The following is a 21933-nucleotide window of genomic DNA, read 5'->3' as shown; positions in this document are numbered from 1 at the left end:
CTACCTTCTAGCAGAAAAGATTTAAGGATATTAGCGAGAAATGCCACTGCAATGATGTAGGCAATACTAGGGTGACAACATTTGGCTGGCCTCAGACTCTAGGAGCTAACAGGAACTAGATTCAACTCATTTCCCATGCAACATCTAGGATTTTCTGTTTAAGAAGCATTCTAATTTGGTCACAAACCATGGAATGCAAAAAGTATGCAGAAAAACCAGAGATCTGCAATTAATCCAAATAGTCTAGCTACAGGCTGAATGAAATTTATCCAAGATTGTCATAGAAGCCAAACTTACTTAAGGACCCAGCTGGAGGAAGGTGTCTGATAACTCTTGGGGATTTGAAGCATTGCCTTCGGGAATCTGGATTTGATGTTTCCAGGTGGAAGGCACTTTATTTAAATAATTTATTTCTAACCGACTTTAAAAAGAGATCAGTTCAGCCTAAGAATTTCACGGCTGGAAATAAGTAGGGATGTGTCAGCCTGACTAGGTAGACCACACAGAAAACATGACCAGGTGAGCTAATGTTACATTAACAGAATCTTGCAAGTCTTAAAGTACTTCTCTCCTCCCATCTCCTTTACAGCCCAAGAAACTAGGGAGGGTCTCTTCTGAGCCTCTTGCCCCACCCACATTCCTGCTGCAAGCTAAGCTGCCTTTTATCTGACCATTCCCTTGGCTGCATCTTGTAGCCCTGTCTCCCAAGGTCATTCTCACATGCCATTACAGGATGTGCAACATTTGGAGATCCAAAAAGGTGCTTTGGAGTGGGCGTGGCAGCACACACTGCACCTTTCAGCACCTCCTCAAATATTAGCTGAAGTCCAAAACATCTGAAGGAAGTAGCATTTTCCTATCTATCTCTGACACCAGATGAGTTTTTTTTTTTAAATGAAAAGTAATGTCCATGGCATTTTAGCATTTGAAATTTGGTAACCAATATACTACAATGATCTTAGCTGGGTGGAATGTAGCACATACCTTGCTTCCATTTATTTCACTGGGCATTACTCATGAACACTCAAACTTACCGCACATTTTTCAACCTTCCCAGCATTATTTGCCCATTTTACCAAGGCTAATAATCGGACAAATAGCTGCCGTGTACGACTTGCAAACTGCACTATTTCTATTTTCCTGCAAAAAAAACCAAAAATTTATTTAGAAACTATGCAGTTCAATTAATTTGAAAAAAGTAAGATTAAAATCAGTTACAACAGTCGCAGAATGAGATACTAGAAAATCATTACAACCAGACACATGAATATTCATCACTGGACTGGAAATGTATTTGTAGTAAAATAAGCTTTTTTAAGTAGATGCATTGCTGGATTAATTCAGTTCAAGGGATGGATTGTTGATAAAATGTTAAAACTGTCCCAAAAGATTTTTCTGCTACTATATATAAAAAGATTTATTTTTGATTTTACCCTCTATTGATCTATCGATCTTCAACTTCGTTGAAAAGTTGGGTTTAACAAACTACTTTCAAAGTAGTATCAGTTTGTCATGTATTCTATAATAAATCAGATCAAGAATGTATTGCCACTAAGACCAAAATGTTAGCTGCAGGATACCAACTATTTGTATTTTTAATTTTAACCTAAATAATTATCCTATATAAAGGCACAACTTCCTATATGTATCAAGAAAATAAGCACATCAAATCCATATCTCTACTGCATTTGCTATGCCTGTTTCTCTGACTGGCTTCCTGTGTACAACTAGTACTTATGTTTCTCTTTATGCACAAGGTAAAGTCTTCAGGGGCTTAAGACAAAGCTTTTTCCATAGTGACACCACATCTCTTGAACTAGTTTCCCAGGAGGACTGCTGTAATGTTTCATTATTAGTACTCAGATAGAAAACAAACATATTTGTTTTTTTCTTTGGCCAAGATCTAAACAGTTTAAACTTTAAGCTGCATTCTTCCATTTTTTTGATAATGCTGTTATAAAGTTTAAGTTTTTTAACTGAATGTAAATCCTCCTGGTCTTGGTTTTAAATAGAAGAAGTAATAAATCTTATAAAATATTCTTCATATTTCAGAGAGTCTCTGGAATAAGTTACTAATCAACGCTCCTGCAGCACTAAATTCTGAACCAAGGACATTTACTATTTAAATAAAACATCCCCTAAAGCAACTAAACTGAAATGTAGGAACCAACTTCAAAACAGAATTACAAGCAATGACAAGTATTCACAAGTAACATGTCATCAACAACTTTACCTTAACATATACTGATATAGACAACTGTAATGCAATTTCAGGACAACACAGATAATCTGATTGCTTACTAATGAATAACAACCCAAGATACATTGAAATCCTTGCTACTGATGTAAAGCATATTCTAATTATGCCCATAAAGGTGTTAGCTATGAACCTATAAGTTTGAAAAATAAAAAATGCCACTAAACATGCAACATGCATTCAAAGCATATGGGCTGTTGAACAAGGATTTCATATTAAATTATGAAAATGTACTATGCAATTACAGACACATCCAATCAGAACATGGAATATGAGAAGCATAATAAAAGAGAACTTGAAATTGTCAAAGCAGAAATGTAGTTTATCAAATTAGATGTTTTAGGAATAAGTAAGTTTAGATGGATAGGAATGAGCTACAGGTAGTCCTCGCTTAACAACCATTCATTTAATGACTGTCCGGAGTCACAACAGCTCCAGAAAAATGCTTTACAACCCCCCACGGTCACATGATCGTAATTTGTGACCTTTTTACAACGGTCATTAAGTGAATAACTGCGGTCGTTAAGCAAATCACGTGATCGTTAAGCGAATTTCAACAAAAACATTGGGAAAGCTGGATTTGTTTAATGACCGCGATAATTTGCTTAACAACCATCGTAAAAAAGATTGTAAAATTAGCGCCAATTCGATTAATGATCAAATTGCTTAGCAACCTAAATTCTGGTCCTATTCTGGTCAGATAGTGAGGACTAGCTGTACTGCACCCGATTTTACAACCTTTTTTGCCGTGATTATTAAGCGAATCACTGTGGTCGTTAAGCGAGACATCACATGACTACAACTTGTGATGTTCCCTGCCAGCTTCCCCATTGACTTTGCTTGTTGGAAGCCAGCTGGGAAGGTTACAAATGGTGATCACATGACCGCAGGACACTGTGACTGTTGTAAGTGCGAGGACCAGTCATAAGTCTCTTTTTCAGTGTCATTATAACTCTGAACGGTCGCCAAATGAGTGGTTGTATGTTGAAGACTACCTCTGTGTGTGTATACACACGCATTCACAAACTATTAATGCAGTGGAGGAAGACAACTAGAATTCTATGGTAAATACAATTCACTGAAGAATTACATGGAAACTCCGTCTTCTGTTAAGGAAGCCAAATGAACATTAACAACAATTAAAACATCCACATAATGATGGAGATGAGGCATCCCACATAAAAAGCTAGCTGAACTACTAAGGAAGAACAGATAGGTAGACTAGCAACTATGATGTGGCTGAGTTAAAGCCAAGAGGATATCCAGTTGTTGATGTAGCTAGAGATCCAGCTTGCTTAGTGTACACATACTACTGACATCTTTTAATGGTCTCCCAGTTATGTGAAATGAAGGGGCAAGGCCTTGCAGGCAATGTTTTTCAGTTGTAGCCCTCATATTATGGAATGGCCTTCCTCTGGAAAGATTTGTGCTACAAAGATATGTACAGTATAGCACTGGTAACATGGAATGTCAGAACTGTTTTCCAAGCAGAAATGTCATGACTGAACGTTAACATTCTGGCAATCAGCAAACTGGACTGGAATGGGTCACTTCCCATCAAGGGAGTATCAGATCTACTGGAGAAGAAAATGACAGAAGAAACTGAGTAGCCATTAACAAAAAGGTGTCAAAGTCTATGCTAGGATACAATCTCCACAATAACAGAATTATTTGAATTCAGGGCTAACTGATCAATATTACAACAATCTAAATCTAGCTCCAACCACAGATGCATAGGAAGTGAAAGTTTAACTGTTCTATGACAACCTGCAAAACCATGTCAATGTAACACTAAAAAAATATATCAAACTAATTATAAGAGACTGGGATGCTAAAGTTTTAAGTAAAATAGCATCTAAAATGAGGGGGAAATTTGGCCTTATTATAAAAGATGAGACAGGAAAAAGAGTTCTGCCAAGAAAATTCAGTGCTTATAGAAAATAACCTACATGTGGATATCACTGGCAGAAAACACCCGATTGATTATATACTCTGCAAAGAAAGATGGAAAAGCTATATTTAATCAGCAAAAATAAGACCTAGTACTGATTATGGTTCAGGTCACCAACACCTTCTTGAAAATTACAACTTTAACCAAAGAAAACAAAATTATCAGCCCAAAAAGATATATGACTTCAGCAATAATCCATAAGATTATGCAGAGAAGATAAAGAATAAATGGATTAGAGTTGATAAACAGGATGCTTGAAGAACTCTGGACTAAAATTGTGACATCACTAAAGACTAAGCAAACATCCCAAAATGCAAAGAACCAAAGAAGAAATGGCTATCTTCTGACAGGTGGAATATAGCTGAAGAAAGTAGAGAACAAAAGGCAACAGAAACAAAGGAAAATTTGCCCAACTAAGTACTGAGTTCCAGAGATGAGTAAGACAAGAAATTAAATCTAAATAAGAAACAATTATTTAGGATAACAATTGAATGGGAAGGCTAAGATATACAGTATATTTAATAGAAATTCACAGACAAAGGGACCCTTTTATGCAAAGATGGGCATGATAAAAGATAAGGCAAAGATTTACTAGAGAAATAAACGTAAAGAAGACATGGTACAAATATAGTGGAACTTCCAATCACAGGAGGAATTGAATTGGGGTAAACATGATAATGTAAAAGGTAGTTTAAAAGAGTTTACAAGAGAACTTTTGTTTATCACACTAACTTCTGCTTCAATATTAAGGCATTTTCTCTGCATGGACGTCATCAAAACCAAATAGAATACATAATTGGAAACAGAAGATGGAGATGCGTAATCCAATCAACCAGGATATTTCCAGATGCAAAGTATGGTAAAGCTAGTAATTATTGGTGTTAATAATCAGTTAATTATCAGTTGAACTCAGAAAATTAAAACGAATAGATGTGCCAGGACTTATCCAATCTGGAAAGCATACAGACAAAACATAATACCAATATAATGAATATATATGGGGGCACTTATTCTGTAAAAGAGAACTTGAGCTGTTATGGGCAAAGTAATACTATGAAAGCCAAAAGAGAAAAAATATTCCCAAAACTGAAAAGAGAAAAAGATCCACATAGTTTTCAGAACTAGCTATCAGGATAACTAGGGAAAGATGAAAAATGAAAGCCTTGGACAACAAGAAGGACATCTGAACATAGACTTTAATTGTCAAACAATGTGGACAAGGAAAGGTATTACAATCTAGAATGTTAACAGAGGAAAAGAACAAGTATCTTTTTAAGAACATTAGAGAAATCATAGAAAAATTTATAGCTAAAGTAGAAAAACTCAAGATAAATCACCAAAGAGATTAATAGAAGGAAATGAGGTTAAAGGTCAATGGAAAGATTACATTAAAACCCTTTAACAAATAGAACTACAGAACTCACAGAGATATTTGTAGAGAAACACTTTATCAAGGAACTGACTCCACTAGACAGTGAAATAAGACAGGCAATAGATTAGTGTCAAATAGGAAAGTATCAGGCAGTACTGAACTGTTAAAAGCCACAGGAGAAAAAGCAGTTATGCTAACACCTTATCTTAACAAATATGAAACAGGACTATGAGATCTAGAGATTGGAAAAGATAGTGTATTCACCTGCATCAAAGGAGGGAGATGCAAGAGATTGTCCAAATTACCTAATGATTGCAGTTATTCCCAGGCAAGCAAAGTTTTGCTAACATTTTACAAATAGAGGCATTAATGAACAGGAAGATTTCACAGAAGGCAGCCAAAAAAAGATTAGATAGCATAAGATGCTGTTTGAATATGTCAAAGTGTGAAACATATCACAGCTAATGGGTATGCCAGAACATTTGATTTTTCTTTTGAGGAATCTTTCTAATGAGTAAAAAACTACTGTAAGTATTGTTGGGAAAGTGGTGGGGTTCCAGTTACAGAGGGCCCTGGAGGAAATTGATTATCTAGACCTTTTGCAGTTGGGTTTCAAGTCAGAACATAGTGTGAGGTTGGCATTGATCATGCTTGTGGATTACTTGGGGAAACTGGGATGGGAAGAAGTACAACCAACCTGGTTTTCCTTATTTCTCAGCAACTTTTTATACCATCAAATATGGTATCCTTCTGGACCAAATGTGGGGAGTGGGAGACATGGTCTTACAGTGATTCTCCTCTTTCTCTGTGGCTGGTTCCAGTTGGTGGTGATAGGAGGAGAGAGGCTGAGCCCAATGCCCCTGATTTGTAGGATGCCTTGGGGTTCAACACCGCTCCTATTTCACATTTACGTGAAATCACTAGGTCAGGTCAGTTAAGGGTCAGGTATCATCAATATGTTGAAAAAACAATAAAAACTAACAGGAATTAATATTAAGAAAGAAAACAGAGAAAGAAAGATTAGAAAAGAGAAATAGTCAAGTTTAAAAGTGTGAAAAACAAGAAAAACAAAAAGAAACAAAAGAAAAAAATTGACTTCCAACCCTCCTTACAACAGATATAAGTAACAATATACATCAAACATTTATTCTAAGGTTACAACATAACTTCCATTATTTCTATTAACCCATATTATTTCTAATTATCAAATCCATACAACATATTTTCATTTTTTTCTGTTTTCCACAAAAAGTCCAAAAAAAGTTTCCAATTAGCATTAAAATTATACAATGTCTTATCTCAAATCAAAACCATCTATTTCTCCATCTTCAACCAACTCCATCAACTTCACCATGTTGCCATATATAAAAAGAAAAATGCATAAATTTAATAATAAATATATTCTAACTTAAATCATTATACACAAATCCTTAAAACCATGTCATTCAATCCTGATCCAAAAAAGAAATCTCTTTAATAACTTCCCAGAATCTCAATCTATATATTAACCATCATCAAATAAGTTCACTTTGTAAAAGTATGCTGATGATGTTCAGTTGTATATCTTATCCCTGGGCTGGCCAAACAATGCTTTTCAAATCATGTCTCAGTGCCTGGGGTCTCCAAGGAAGAAGCTTAGGCTCAATCCTAGCAAGACTAAGTGGCTGTGATGTTTGGGCCCCTGGTGCTGGAATCTTCCATCTTTCACCCTGAAAGGGATTGAACTACCCTATTCAGGCCTGGTGCACAATCTGGGGGTTCTCTGGATTCACAAGATCAGTCTGAAGAGCAGATGGCAACTGTAGCCAAGAGGCCTTTGCACAAGTTCATGTTGTGTACCAGTTGAGCCTTTTCCTAAACTGGAAGGCCCTTCTTACAATCATTCATGCCTTGGTCATCTCACAGATGAACTACTACAATGTGCCTCTACACTGGGCTACCCAATTATTCAGAAACTACAGCTCGTCCAGAATGCAGTGACATATGTAGTGATGGGCAGGCCATACCATGCCCATGTAACATTCATGTTTTATTAGCTGTACTGGTTACCAGTGGTTTCTAGGTACAATTCAAGATGCTAGTTGTCACTTTTAAAGCCCTACAGAGCACAAAGGCTAGTTATTTGAGAGACTGTCTATCTCCTATGGTTTCTGCCTGTCCTGTAAAATCTGATACAGCTGGCTCACTCCAAATCCCATATTAAGTAAAATCATCTAGAAGGACCCAGGAAGTGGGCCTTTTTTTTTTTTTTTAGTTTTCTTTACCCCACCCTTATTATTTTTTATAAATAACTCAAGGTGGCGAACATACCTAATACTCCTTCCTTCTCCTATTTTCCCCACAACAACCCCGTGAGGTGAGTTGGGCTGAGAGAGAGTGACTGGCTCAAAGTCATCCAGCCGGCTTTCATGCTTAAGGCGGGACTAGAACTCACATTCCTGGTTTCTAGCCTGGAGCCTTAACTACTAGACCAAACTGGCCTTCTCTGCAGTGGCACCTGCTCTCTGGAACAGCATCCCCATGAAATTTGTATATCCCTTACCAGCCTTTAAAAGAGCACTATAAATATCACTCTACTCCAAGGAAACCTTGGGTTAGTGAATCTGGAGGATATTTTTGTCTGTTCTGTCTGCTGATGGGGGAGAAAGTCTGGTTGATGTTCCCTCCAGATTACACTATTTTTGTTTTATTTTGATTGTATGGTTTGTATATGATAAACTTGTATATGTTCAACTCTGACAGCCTTTAATAAGTAAAACAAATAAACCATTGTCTATAATCCCAGTTAAAATCATAGTTTGAAATTGTGCCCAGTTCTTAGTTAGGATTTTCTATTCTAACTCTTAGCTATAATTCACACAGGACCCACTTCTAAAATATTTTTCAAAATAATGTTTTTTATCATCTGCTATCTCAGGTTAATGTAGTAGTCTGAGAAATTCCTGCCAGGAAACCCCCCCCCCCCATTATTATGTGTGTGACAGTATGTTATAGCCGCTGCTGCTGCCATCCTGTCACATATTCAATCCAAACATATACACTGCTCTTTTTAGTTGAGAGTAGCAACTGGGAGAAGATAGCACATTTTTTTCTCATAGGAAATGATAGGAGGAATTGCTGCTGTCCTGGCAAAGGGTGGAACTGGTAAGACTTGAAATAGTTAGATGGAGTTCTGGAAAGGAGGAAAAAAGATGGCTGACTGGTCTACACAAGTTACACTGCTGTTCCAGGCTGAATTCTGAGAAGATGACTGAAACAAGCAGACGGGCCCAAGATCCTAATAAAGAGAAGCTAAGAAAGTCATATTCCTAACATATTCCCTTCATGGGAAACTAAAGAGAGAGGCTGAAGAGAAGACAAGCACATCATGCCAGCCCAAGAGAGACTGCCAACCTGAAAAATTAACCCCTTAACTCCAAGTACAAATGGAATCTAGAAACAGCAGTGTACATACTTAGCCAACATTGTAGGTTGAACAAATATCCAGTAAAGGAAAATAGTTAACTTTAAAATGCTTGGGCAGACACATAAGTCAAATCTTAGTGTTATTTCTATACTGCTGCTTATGAAAAAAGTTGTAAAGAGGCAGAAGAGTGGGGGAAAGGAAACTGACTTGTTTAGCTACTGTAATGAAATGCTGCTTAAACCACCTGAAAATAAAACTAGCAACTTGCCTTATTTTGTTACCAAAAAGAGGGGAAAAAAAATACAAGAATATACTCTGTGCTGCCCGTCAGATCAATTCTTGTAGACAGTAATCTTTTATTGGTAGATTTCTTTTTCCTTGACAGCTTCATGAACTTTTTTAAATATGGTAAACTTTAGATAGAGATTAAGCACAAACCAATTTCATGGTCTACAGGCAATACAAAACTGTACTCTGGATTTGCACTATAAGCAAATAGATTGATTGATCTGTTTATTTCCACAGAATCAAGCTATCATATGTGGAAAGCAGTAAAATGTATTTTGCATTTCAAACTTTGCACTAAAATTAATTACTCTACAGCAATTCAACATTATACCATTTATTGACTCATTGACTCCATATTTGTAAAGCCACCATAACAAACATTACTCACCTTTCCATATCAGTTTTTCTTGGTAATCTGTTTTCAGAAAGAAGAAGAAGAAAAAAGAATAAAATACTACGCCATGAAAGATTGCAAGAATATTACGTTTTAGACTATAAAAGGTATCTGATGTCTTTGCCTCTCAATATAGACAATGTCCTACATTCCAGAATACATGCAAATGCCAATGTATTTTGAGCCTATATTTTATAGCTTGACATTTAAACTTTTCCTAAAAGAAATCTTAAATACACTAATAATAAACACACATATAATACTTTAGATAAGCTTAACCATGAAAACTTGAATAGCAACTGACTCATTTTCTTCTGGTGGCAACCTATTTGCTATACAAACACGACATCTCTACACAGAGTATACAAAACTGAAAGAGAAGACATACTGTACATCTTCAGATGTATGATGAACACATATCTAACATGCATCACATACTGGAAAACACAACTTTATTACCCTCTGTACACATGTCTTGAATCAAAACGTCTGTATTATGCAAAAGGACATTGTTACAAGGTTTATACAAACTTAAATTGATGAAATATCAAGGCAGCATTTGACCCCAGCATGGGATCTGTAATTTAAATACTTCTAATTCTTACCCCTGGTCTCCCAACAATTGGTTCACGTAACTTTTACTGTCACTCTGAGATTTAAATGACAGCGTAACAGGCTGGATCTGTTCAGCAGCAAAACTCACTTTATTTCTTTTTATTGCAAACATCAGTTTTGTTACCAGACCCAAAGGCTTACACACCACTACTTCCTGCTCTTTTGTCCCTAACTTTAACTGAACATAGATCCCAAAGAAAAAATAAGTGTCTAAGCAGCAAGGATTTTCCCAAGCAATGCCGGAGAATGAACTATTGCTAGACGGAAAGTATGTGGAAGAACTGAAGCTGGGATACAGGACTCACAGGTCGGCGAGGACAGTGAGCTCCGCGTACGTTCGGTGCAAAAGAAAATCGATGAGCGTGCTAAGTCGGTAGCCAGGACTAGTTGCCGCGGTCGCCGTCCCTGGGGGCGGTGGGGCCGGAGCCGAAGCGGGCCCACCACTCACTGGGACCAGCTGATGGCTCTCCAGTTGCACCGGCGCCATCGTTGCAAAACAGGAAGAAACCAACCAATCCCCAACGCGCTGCTAAAGCCTTTTTGCACCCCAGCGATAGGCACCCACTGGCGAAGCTTCAAACGTAGAGAAGTGCTCACAACGCACTTCGTCGCCCAGCAAGCGCCATCGTTGCCGACAGTGACACCGCCATTGCTGGAGGGGGCGGGTTTGGACACTGCACCGGAAGTGATCCGGAGAAAGTGACGGACAGGAAATAAATCCCGTCTGAGACTGTACATGGATTATAGATCGTTTCCCTTTTTTTTTGGTAGTCTCAGGAACAGTTCCAAGCTTCCGGGTTCAAAATCTTTGTTTTTTTAATATTCAGGGGAAGAAGAGGGAGCAACTAAAATTCAAGAACAAATCCACTTTAAGGTAGCGATGAAAGCAGGATAATGCTCATTCACCGTTATGTTGTATTATCATAGGACCGAAGTAGATGTCATAATACAATTTTAACTTCCTTGCATTATATAAGCCTTAAAGACTCCCTCGAGTCGAATTCGATTCCAGACTTCATGAAGACATCCATACGTAGGGTTACCAGATATGAGCTGCAAAATCCGGACGTTCATTAGACAGCAGCAAAGAACTAAAGTACTCTGTGTCTCTTTGCTGCCAGCTGGTGGTCGTCTGGAATTTTGCAAGCCGATAGGTGGTTTTACTAAATTATTAAACATTAGGAGAATCTATTGTGTCAATACCAATCTAAATTACTGTAAGAAATAGGGTGTGCTAGGGCTTACTTATTTTGATAATGTAGCCTCAGTTTAAATAAAGTTAGGCTAAAATCTTTCGGAAATTAATCTTGCTTGAGGCTGCTAAATCTGGACTGCAAATCTGGTGGACCAATAGATAACAGCAAAGAGATACAGAAAATTCTAACCAGTTGCTGTGATAGTGGTCATCTCAATGTCTGCTAGCCAGATGTGGTAGCCTTAAGCAAAAATAATTTCTGGATGCCAGATGCAGAAATTTCTCTTTCATTCCATTTACAGCAAACTCAGTCTAATTAAACTTGTTTCTTTTTAGACTTGTTTATGTCTTTAACTGAATTATGTGATCATTTAATTGATTAATTTTATACCCCACCTTTCCTCTTGGACTGAAGATGATGTTCATAATGCTCCTTCCTATAATTATTCTCCACAGCAATTAGCCTTTAAGTAGTAACAACCTATAAGTTATTGACTAAGTTTACACATCTCATCACGCTATGGTTTTGTAAAACAAGCTATCATGGCCTGCTTCATGCAGCATACTAAGTGAATCACAAGTAGATTGGCTTCCTTGGCTTGATCCTAGCTAGTACTGTATGGAAGACCTGGGGCACTTCCAGACTGGCAGCTTTTTCACTAATTCTTATTTATTTTTCACTCATTCTTGTTTGTTTGTTTGTTTGATTAATTGATTTCAAGGCTGCCTGACTCCAAAAGGACTCTGAGCAGGTAACAATTTTGAAAGAACATATAATATAAAAAGAAAAACATGAACACCCATACGATCTTCACTGTCCTCAGCCACAAAAACAGAGTCAGAATAGCCTAGTTGTTCCACATAGCCATTTTAAGAACTCAAGTTTGAGCCAGCCAACACTTCCTTCCCATAAACAACATGAAGAAGTGCAAAAAAAAAAAAAAAAACTGCCAGCTAGCATCATGCTGCCTCCCTGTCCTTATCTTGCTACTTTGCTGTTTGCTGCAGAAAGAACAAACAACTGCCCATTGCTTGCTAAGCCTGATGGAAGGACACCTATCACCACAGTGGCTTAGTTGATGACAACAAGGAGAAGAGAAAGAGTCCAAGATATTGGTAATCCCAGGAGCAAGAGGAGGACATTGGTGAGAGGTACCAGTAATGGGCAAACTGCCTGTTACTAAACCTTGCAGAGGTCAAGCAAAATTCATAGTGGACCTTTTGCGACTTGGGATTTTGGGTCAGGCATTATGCAGGCAGAAGAATCTGAAAGAACATATGAAGGGCAGTACCTAATAACTGGGTGGGAAAGGACACGTCAACCACAATCTAAGTAGCTAATGACAGCAGGGCAGATTCCAGTCTCTGGGTGTTTGTTTCAGCATCAGCATCAGCATCAGCAGTGATGCATCACAGATCATTTATATGGCACAACTTCTATAAGAAGGAGAGCGAAAACTCTGCTTTAAAACTGGAATAGCTAATTACAGTTCTGAGCTGCCTCGACCATGAGCTGGATATGCACTGAGACCAAAATCAACTTTAGGTGTCCTCTAAAAATGGTTAGAGGGCAGCTTTGCACCATGGTTACCAGGATATGCAGATGAACTTCATGAGGCTTTATGTTAAAGTCTCAATTAATCACAGCCATGACAATGTTAGAGAGTACCATAGAACAGTGTGGACTTACACTAATAGGAAGTATAAAAAAGATGCATGGTGGTATAATAAAGAAGTGAAAGAGGGCATATGTCAAGCTGTTAAGCTGCTCACAATGAAGAAAGCTAAATTCTCACTGTCCCATTAATCAGATTGATTAAAAGGAAAAGAGGTTAGATTGCAGAATCTTGGAAACTGGGTATGTGTATTTTAGCACCCAATTATCAATAAGCTGTGAAGGTGGGGCCTTTTTGGTCCCCCTGACCCAGTTTGTACCTGTCTCTTGACACGGAGAAGATGCTGGTACTCATTTGCCTGATAAGGAACATACAAAAGTTCCGACCCTGAAATATTTTGCAAACTATCATTCCTGTTCCCAGGCACAGAGAATTCCATTACACTGTGGAGAAAAAAATGCATAGCTGAGAATATTACTGCAAAAAATTAGGATGAGAGGAAGCTATTGTTTAATGTGTATAGAGAGAAAAATATAGTTGCAAAGAATGTAGTTAAAGAGAGTAGGAAACAGTTAAGAGTGAGAGAGGCAGAGAAAATGCAGAATGCTTTTGACTGAAATGAACATTGTTTTGGAAGTGGGAATAGTAAAAAGGGCTAAAAAAGGAGCCACTAGCAGAGTGAATAGAATTAAAAATAAAAGTCATTAAATTATTTGGGATGAAATGCAAGCTGGAAGGATATTTTAGACATTTGCATGGGAGTGACAGAGATATATTGAAGAATGGAACTGAAAGCTGTAAATTGTAATATGCAAGAAAAATTATGAAAAAGAAGTAATACATTCTGTGAGAATACTGAAAAATGGTAAGACTGCAGCTGTAAATAATGTAACTAGAACAATGTTAAAATATGTACGTGGCTTGCTATGCAGCTTAATGTCTGTGTGAAGATGTGTGCCTCACAACTGGAAAAATGCCATGTGGAATCACTGGCACCAGAATGGATTTAGTTATTAACTTGCATGATTGTTATTAATATTGTACTGTTGTAGTGGTTTTTATTATTGTTTCTTTATATCACCTAGAATCTTTTTGGATTGCAGTGGTAAATAAAACCCATTAATAAGTACAATCATTGATCTCCCATACAAAAGAAAGCTAGCAAGAATGAATACAAAACTAAGGGGGATTAAGTATATGATAAGTATATATGTGAACATGTTTGACAGAATTCTGATTATGACAGGTGTCAAGGACACAATTTGGGAAGGGCAGTGTGGCTTTATGTCAAGAAGGAGATGTGCAGACCAGATTTTTGTTCTTTAGCAGATCACTAAGAAATGCACGTGAGAATGTTTATTGCATGTTTGCTGATTTAGAGAATGTGTCTGATGGTGAATAGACTTGGATTATGGAAATTTTGCATTAATATGAAGTTGAAAGTTGGTTGTTGAATGCAATAAAAATGATATAAGATGGAAGCAAAGTATGCATGAGTATGAATGGAATGCTTAGCAAATGGTTCAACATCAGTAAGATAAGATTATGTGATGTTCCTTATTTCATGAATTTATGAATATAAGAAATAATGCAAGAAATGCTTCTGGTGACATTAAAGGTATGTAGGCTGGAGTCAAGAATGTGCATATAACTTATATGCATATGATGCTGTCTTATTGGTTGATTATTGCTAGAGGGAAGATATCTGCAAATGTCATACAGTGTGAGGATTAGATCAGCCTATGTCAGAAGCAAAGAGCCTGAGACCAGACCAGTTTGATTGATAATACACTGGTGTCAATCATTGCATCAACCTAAACATCATATACTCTCAGCCCATTATGCTGAAGAAAGAAGTGTAAATTTTGAAGATAAATTCTGAGAGATTAGGTTGCATCTTGCACTCTGCAGTTGCCAGATTTCTTCATTAACTGCTTTTCTAGTCTTTGCAATAAACCTAACTTATCAAAAAGCTGTGCCCTTGAATTACTGCCTACAAGCCTTTTAGTTGCAGGATCAATCAGAGAAAACCTTTACAGATAGATTGTATGATGTAGCAACGAATGTGGATCTGAAAACGAACATAGCAAAGTAGTGTTTTGTCGGGAAAGGCTGTTCCCCACTGATACTACCACTATAAATCTTACAAGCAGCAATTCAGGGATACAGCTCTAGATATGTTGATTTTATTGCAGGCCCTAGAAAAGGCCAGTTAAATTCCAACAGTTTTGCGGTGTTTCCTCTGGATCTACAGAGCACATGAATTCCCACCAAATCCATCTCCCTGTTCCTTAGAGTTCCTCTTCCTTCCTGAAGTCAAGCAGCAGTTCCCATCTTTCTGGTTGTTTTGAGGGACCACTTTGCTGGTCTTTCACACAGTGGCTGGTTTTTGTTTTCTTTTTCTTGTTGCAGAAAGCAAATGTGATGAGGGAAGGATGAGGGCATGTGACTATGTCTGCTGGCTGCCATTTGTGCTCTGCCTATTGGCCAGTTGGATCAAGGGGAGTACAAAGCACAGTGAGGCTGGCAAGGCCTTGGCCAATTTTGCACGTATAAATATAATTACACCTGGTTAGTACTTGGATGGGTAATCATCAAGAAAACCTATGCTTGTAGTCTAGACTGGGAAGTCAACAAACATTGTAGAAAAGAGCAATGGCAAGCTACTTCTCCATTACTGCCAAAAAACCCCACATGAACATGTCCATAAAATCACCCGGACCTGAGTTCATCCCAAAGAACACTTCATGTTTAGATGAGCAGAGGGCATGTACTGCAAGTATAAGCTGGTTAAACGAAATGGATCCAAGAGAAAATTTTATTATGTTATAGTATGCCATCTTCATTTATAAATTTATATTCAAAGAGCAGTATAAATTTGTATATGTAAAGGATTAATTAATTTTTCCCCTGCTATCCTAGCTATTGTTCAACAGACAGGAATCATAAAATAGTTTAAATTAATCTGTTACCATCATATTTTTCTATAGTATAATAAAATTATTGATCAACAATAAACATGCAGCAGAACAATACGTACATGTACTTGGAGCTCACCTTTCATTAATGGTTTTATACTTCTTAGAAAAATTAAGATAAAATTTAGCTAGCATCTATCTTATTGACCAGAAATTCCATCTAATTATCTTGCTAATTTTCACTATTTGCTACATTTCAGGGCTAGGAGTGTATGGGAGGTTTCATTAGTATACTACCTTCCCTGTACAGAGTACAGTCTCTCTTCCTGAGGTAGCTGGGGCAATCTATTGCATGTCACTGCGTTACTCAAGATTTCTTGTCCTGGGGATTTCACGTTCATGCTGAGGTTGCCTAATCAGGAATGTCTGAAGATTTCATATTTGCTATGACAACCTGTACAAGTGATATCTGGTCTCATTCATGTAGCAGGCCACGTAGTGAATTCAGTATTCTGTTTGGGTGAAGCTGGGGATCAGAAAATGGACAAACTCTGCTTTCATTGAGAGATCATTCTCTAGAAAGTTTTAGATTAGTGGTTACACAGATAGAGGATCAGCTAAAATGGTCTGACCCAGACACCCTATGGATTCAGTCAGTTTTCTGAATATGCTTGAAATTCCTGTCTTTTGATACTATTGAAGCCCTGGCCAATCTGTGGAATATTGAGATGTGCTGCAGAATTCACAATATTATTTGAAAGTGCTCTTTTCCCTCTACTAAGTTCTCTTGAGAACAATGACATTGTATGAGAAGAGAGTACAGATGAATGACTTCTCATGATGATTCAGTTTAAACATGGAATGGGGCTTCTTTTCAGGCCCATCCTATTCCAAGATACTGGAGGCAGTGAAGAGGTCCTACTTCTCTGCCTCCATTATGTCTAAAGAGACCTGTGGCTGGTGATACTGCAATGCCTAGCATTTCTTTCATTGAGCCTTTAATTAATTAATTTTAATATTTGATATTTATTTGTATTTCGATTATATTGTTTGGTCTACATTTTGTATTATTGTTACTACTGTTAGCTGCCTGGATTATCAAACACATAGAAAGATGAAGTACAGCTCATAAATAAACAAACTCCAATTTCAAACTGTTCTGGGTACTTTTGCAAATCATGAATGTTTGAAGTATGAAAAAAAAATTAAATGGATAAATAGTATGAGACTGTTTCTTGCTTTGCAGTCAGTTTATATGCTAGGAAAAGGAAAAAGATAATTGTTTCAAAACAAGTTGAAATGGACATTTGAGACACTTTCATTTGGAAAAAGGGTGAATGGAGAGGGTTACGATAAAAGTTAAGAACTTTTGTTCTTAACAAAAGTTAAGAACAGTTAGGAAATAGGCACAGTTCGGATAAACTATAAAGGGGAAAGTTATTTCCTCTGTCGTAATTCTAGATTTTGGATCCAATTAAATGATCAGAGATATACAAAATACTTTTTCACACATTGTATACAGTAGTTAAAACAGAGCATTTTGTGTAATGCTATGCTGGTCAATGACTGAAATAAAGATTTTGGTTTTATTTGGGGCATTCCCTTTCACAGGTTTGATGGTTCTAATCACGACAATGATTAGAATCAGAGGCAGTATTCCCTTTCATACCAATTAATGGGGAATGCAGCAATGAGTGTGCTCTTATCTCTGGTTAGATATCTTGAAAATAAGTTCCTGGATTAAATAGGACTTTAGTCTGATCTAGCAGAGTTCTTATTTCATTCTTATTATATAGATGGATATAAATAAGAAGTTAAATATATTTCATATTTAAAGATAATTAATGTTCTAAATTTTCCTAAGAAAAAAAATGCAAACATTGAATTTTTGAAGGCATTTACATAGGAAATGGAGTCACAGTACTTCCACTGTTAAGTAATTTGCTATATACTAGCACTCTTCATTTTAAAATGTATCCAATTTTTGTAAAACATCTAAATAAAATAGAGTAAATAAATTTTGAAGACACTATATGGAATGTTCACGAATGCAAAATATCTTTTTTTACATATACAGTACTTAGATACAGAATCTACATTTCATCTGAAAAAAATTAGCATTAGTTTGATTTTGCATCTTTCTAGACTTATAGAAATGTTTTAGACTCTGCAAGAATGCAAACTAGATTTCCAGGTATCCAAGCCACATTGCATACTGTTTTATGTTGCATGTAATTATGTATTTTTCCACTTAATTCAGACAAAGTAAAACTTTATTCTATTTTTAAATAGGTTGCAGAAGTCTTAAAAAAAAGAATTGTCTGATTATTTTAAATATTTTGAAGGAAGCATTAGCAAACATTTTTTAAAATCTAAAATGAACTTAGGCTTTCAGGATAAGGAAAGAAGTATTTGATAACGCTAAAGGATCTGCAAGAAATAATTTAAGATATGCATAGTACTGTAGTGAAGAATTATTTTCCAGTGAGTACTGGTGAGAATGTAATTCTAAGCCTCATCAAAAGAAAAAAAAATACTGTCTCAGTTTTTCTTGATGTACATTTGTCTAATAGGTGCCTAACTGGCTTTAGCTCCTGGAGACTTCATGGACATGTCCATTCAGTTTCCATTATAGCAGCATAGAAATAATTTGTGTCTGCTTTCCTGTGAGATGTTTTTGCAAATTCCCAGGCTAGCCAACAATTTGTATTCCTTGGCAATCTCTCGTTCAAGAACTGGGTCCAGCCCACACCTGATCCTGCTTAGTTTTTGACATAGTATTGCCACTGGAGAGAGTACTTTCAATAATAATCATAGAATATTGGAAAAGAGCAAGTTCTTATGATTTTTAATTATGATTTTTCCCTCATAGTTTTGAATTAAAACTGGGGTGAAATTATTGTCTATAAGCAGTGGGTTTGTATATGCCTGCTAAGTTACCCTGCTTCTGCCAGGTCTTTTATTTCAGGAAGCCAACAAATGAAACTATAGTAATATGAAACGGGTGAGAAAAATGATGGAAGGTATTTGATATAAGCTGAAACCAGTCATTCTAATGTTAGCACAGAAGAGAATCAATATGGTTGTTTATACAACCTTTTGAATCATACATTAACAGTTGTGTTCTTGGAATATGCCAAATCAAAACAAACCAACCACAGTATAAGCTAACATGATTGTCTGGTTTTGGCTTGGCCATAATGGTTTACAAACCATGGTTGATAGCTTAAATGTTTTGACTGATCATAGCCAATGTATAGCAGATTTTGTCTTGAAATTTCAAATCTATGTAATAAATCATGCTAGGTACAAAGTGATTGATTGACTCCTAACGATCATATAGACATATATTAGATAGACAAAGAATACTCAGTAGCAGGGTGGTAATACTTCTGCATTATGCCAGGTTGAACCAGATGTCTAGTTTTCCCACTACAATAGCAAATAAAGAGCGAGATGTCTTCTCAGTCTTCCAAAGTCCTAGAGAAAGACACCAACTCTTCTCATTTTTGTAGCATTTGTTCAGTTGTCTTCAATACCGTTTCCAGGATTTTTACCCAGACCAGACATGAGTACAGACTAATTTCCTCTGATGACAATAACAATGCACAACGTCTGCCTCTCAAACTAACACAATGAGCTGAAGCTTCAAAGGGAAATAGGCTAAGGCCTTTCTGCACAGCTTTTCCAATGCGAAGTCCGGGAAGCAAATGCCATCTGCCTTTCTCCCCATCAGCTTGGCAGCCGAGCCCTCGTTCCCGCCCCACCCACGCGTCAGCCTTTGGCTGGCCCCTGGGACGGAGGGGAAAGGAAGGGGAGGATCAATTCCGCCCCTCCCCTCCCGAACACGAAAGGTGACGTCATTATCCGGGCTCTTCTCACCGCGGGTCACAATGGAGCCGAAACGGAGCTCAACCGAAACGAAACGGCTGGGCAGCCACCCGCCTCAGTGATCGCGGCCCGGCCTCGTTAACTCGGGCCCCGCTCGGCCGCCGTCGCCGTCCAGCCCAGCCAGCAACGCTGTCAGGCCTTGGCCCCTCCCCCGCCCTCTACACACGGCACACCAAGCAGACCCTACCACAGTACGGCGGCGACCCTAGCCCCACATAAAGCAAGGCGTGAGCGGCTGCTGCTCCCTGCACTGTCTCGGGACACGGAAGGGGGCTGTGGGAGTGACTGACTGACTGACACTCAGGAAAGGGAGGGGGTCACGTTGGCCGCCGCGAACGCTGTTTGGGTGGCGGGGCCGGCGCCGCTGCGTTGAGTCGGAGTCTGCGCTGCATATGCTGTGAGCCGAGCCCTCCTAGAGCCGCCATATTGCCCGGGACTCAGACGCTCCGTCTCTGCTGCTGCTGCTGCCGCCGCCACCTCCGTCGCGATTTTGCTCCTAGGCGCAGCGCGGGTTTCCCCCCCTCTTCTAGAGGTAGCCTCGTTGGTTTCTCGCTGCTGGCCTTGCCAGTCCAGGCCCCCTTCCTATCTCCTATTCCCATCCCCTTCTCCAGGGATTGAAGGTATCCGATTTCCCCGGATGAGGTGGTATAGCCCGCAGGCCTAGCTCAGCTTAACAGGAACCACAGGACGAGAGAGAGCGTCAGCCCGCCCGGGCCCTGCAACACACCAGCAGTGGGGCGGTCGCCGAAAAGCTGGTGACGCAAAACTAAAAAGAAGAAAAGAAAGGAAAATACAAGAAAAGGTTCCCCCGGAAAGGAGGCTCGGTCGGGAAAGCGACGCGGGACACCTTCCTGCAAAACCCGGCGTAGGAAAGCCGGCTTCTCTAGCAGCCACCGCCACTCGTCTTTTCCTTGGGATGAGGCGCAGCCCCGTTGGTTGCTGCGGCGGCGGCGGCTTGTGCCGCCTGGGATGAGAAACTCTTCGGCCACACCCGCCGCAGCCTCCTCCTCCCTGCATCGCCAGCGGCAGCGGCGCCTGGGAGCAGAGCGGGCCTCGGCATTAGAACCAAGAGTAGCAGCAGGAAAAGGCGACACTGTGTGGGGGTAAGCGAGTCGGGAAGGGGGCTGGTCCGTCGGGGAAAGAAGGGTCATTCTGTGGGAAAGCAAGGGGGTAAAGTCCGGAGGGGGAGCCCTTTGCTGTGTCTCTGTTCGTGCGTGAGTTAGCGTATCTTGGAGTGAGTAATGTCTGTTCGTGCGTGTGTCAGTGTCGTGGAGTATGAAGGGAAAATGGCTGACGACTCAGTCCTCATTCTTTGCCCGGCCTGAACTGGGCCTTGCAGGAGAATGGGGCGCGCACACCCCATATCCGCAGTCCCGGGGAGGGAGGGGAGACAACCTGCAGAGCTGGCCGGCTGCTGGCCTGACCCCTCCTTAAATAGCGAGGAAAACTGGCGGAGAAGAGAGTAAAAGGAGTACCCGGCAGACCTTCCCGGCGTTTAGTTCCTTTTGATTCTCGTTCCACTTCATAGCAAACGCCATTATTGAGGTGGAGTGATTGGAATCGTGTGGGCCTAGTCCACGCCAGGAAATAAGGCTCTGCACAAGCTCTTTTCTTTCTAAATCCGGTCTCAGATGTTGTGGCCCAGCGGTTTCGTCTTCGTTGTAAACATTATTGTCATGGGTGCAGGTGGGCTGTGTCATGGCTGCACTCTACGTTTCCAGTAAAGCTGTGATATTATAGGATATACCTTCAGATATCAGTATCTGTTCTCCGTTAGGTTTAAATTGAGCGTAGTTTGCTTCTTTTAATATATTTGGCGTTTTATAACTTTATATTGGGTAGAATCTACATAATAAATAATTTTGCCTGGTTAATTATATATATGAGACTGATAAATCTATATATAAAAGACTGTAAGAGGCTAAACTGAGAAGTTCACAGTCTCATAGGTATCTTTAAGACTAATTGGTAGTCTTTCGTGAGCACACAGTAAGATACTTGAACATTTTTAAGGTGGAATTTTATGTTTT

General features: G+C 38.8%; 2 protein-coding genes across 6 annotated transcripts in view; one reads left to right on the top strand and one right to left on the bottom strand.

Annotated features, from left to right (window-relative positions):
* MED14 (mediator complex subunit 14) overlaps positions 1 to 10950 on the bottom strand; it is a 71026-nt gene extending 60076 nt beyond the window's left edge. For both annotated transcript variants that reach the window (XM_088144760.1, XM_088144761.1), the window contains exons 1-3: positions 10589 to 10950; positions 9663 to 9689; positions 1035 to 1140 (exon numbers count right to left, since the gene is read on the bottom strand). In XM_088144760.1, coding sequence (XP_088000886.1) covers positions 1035 to 1140; positions 9663 to 9689; positions 10589 to 10770 — 315 coding nt within the window. In that variant the 5' untranslated portion in view covers positions 10771 to 10950. The remainder of the gene's footprint in view (positions 1 to 1034; positions 1141 to 9662; positions 9690 to 10588) is intronic.
* A 9021-nt stretch (positions 10951 to 19971) lies between these two features.
* Positions 19972 to 21933, top strand: part of USP9X (ubiquitin specific peptidase 9 X-linked) — a 124461-nt gene continuing 122499 nt past the window's right edge. For all 4 annotated transcript variants that reach the window (XM_088144758.1, XM_088144754.1, XM_088144756.1 and 1 more), the window contains exon 1: positions 19972 to 21006. The gene's annotated coding sequence lies outside the window, so the exon portion shown is untranslated. The remainder of the gene's footprint in view (positions 21007 to 21933) is intronic.

This window comes from Python bivittatus, unplaced genomic scaffold, assembly GCF_059951505.1.
Source record: "Python bivittatus isolate LINGU-HERP-01145 unplaced genomic scaffold, Pbiv_v1 ctg000350_np1212, whole genome shotgun sequence".
Classification (NCBI taxonomy): Eukaryota; Metazoa; Chordata; class Lepidosauria; order Squamata; family Pythonidae; genus Python; species Python bivittatus.
Note: the sequence above shows the minus strand (reverse complement) of the source record. Positions and strands in the feature narration are given on the sequence as shown.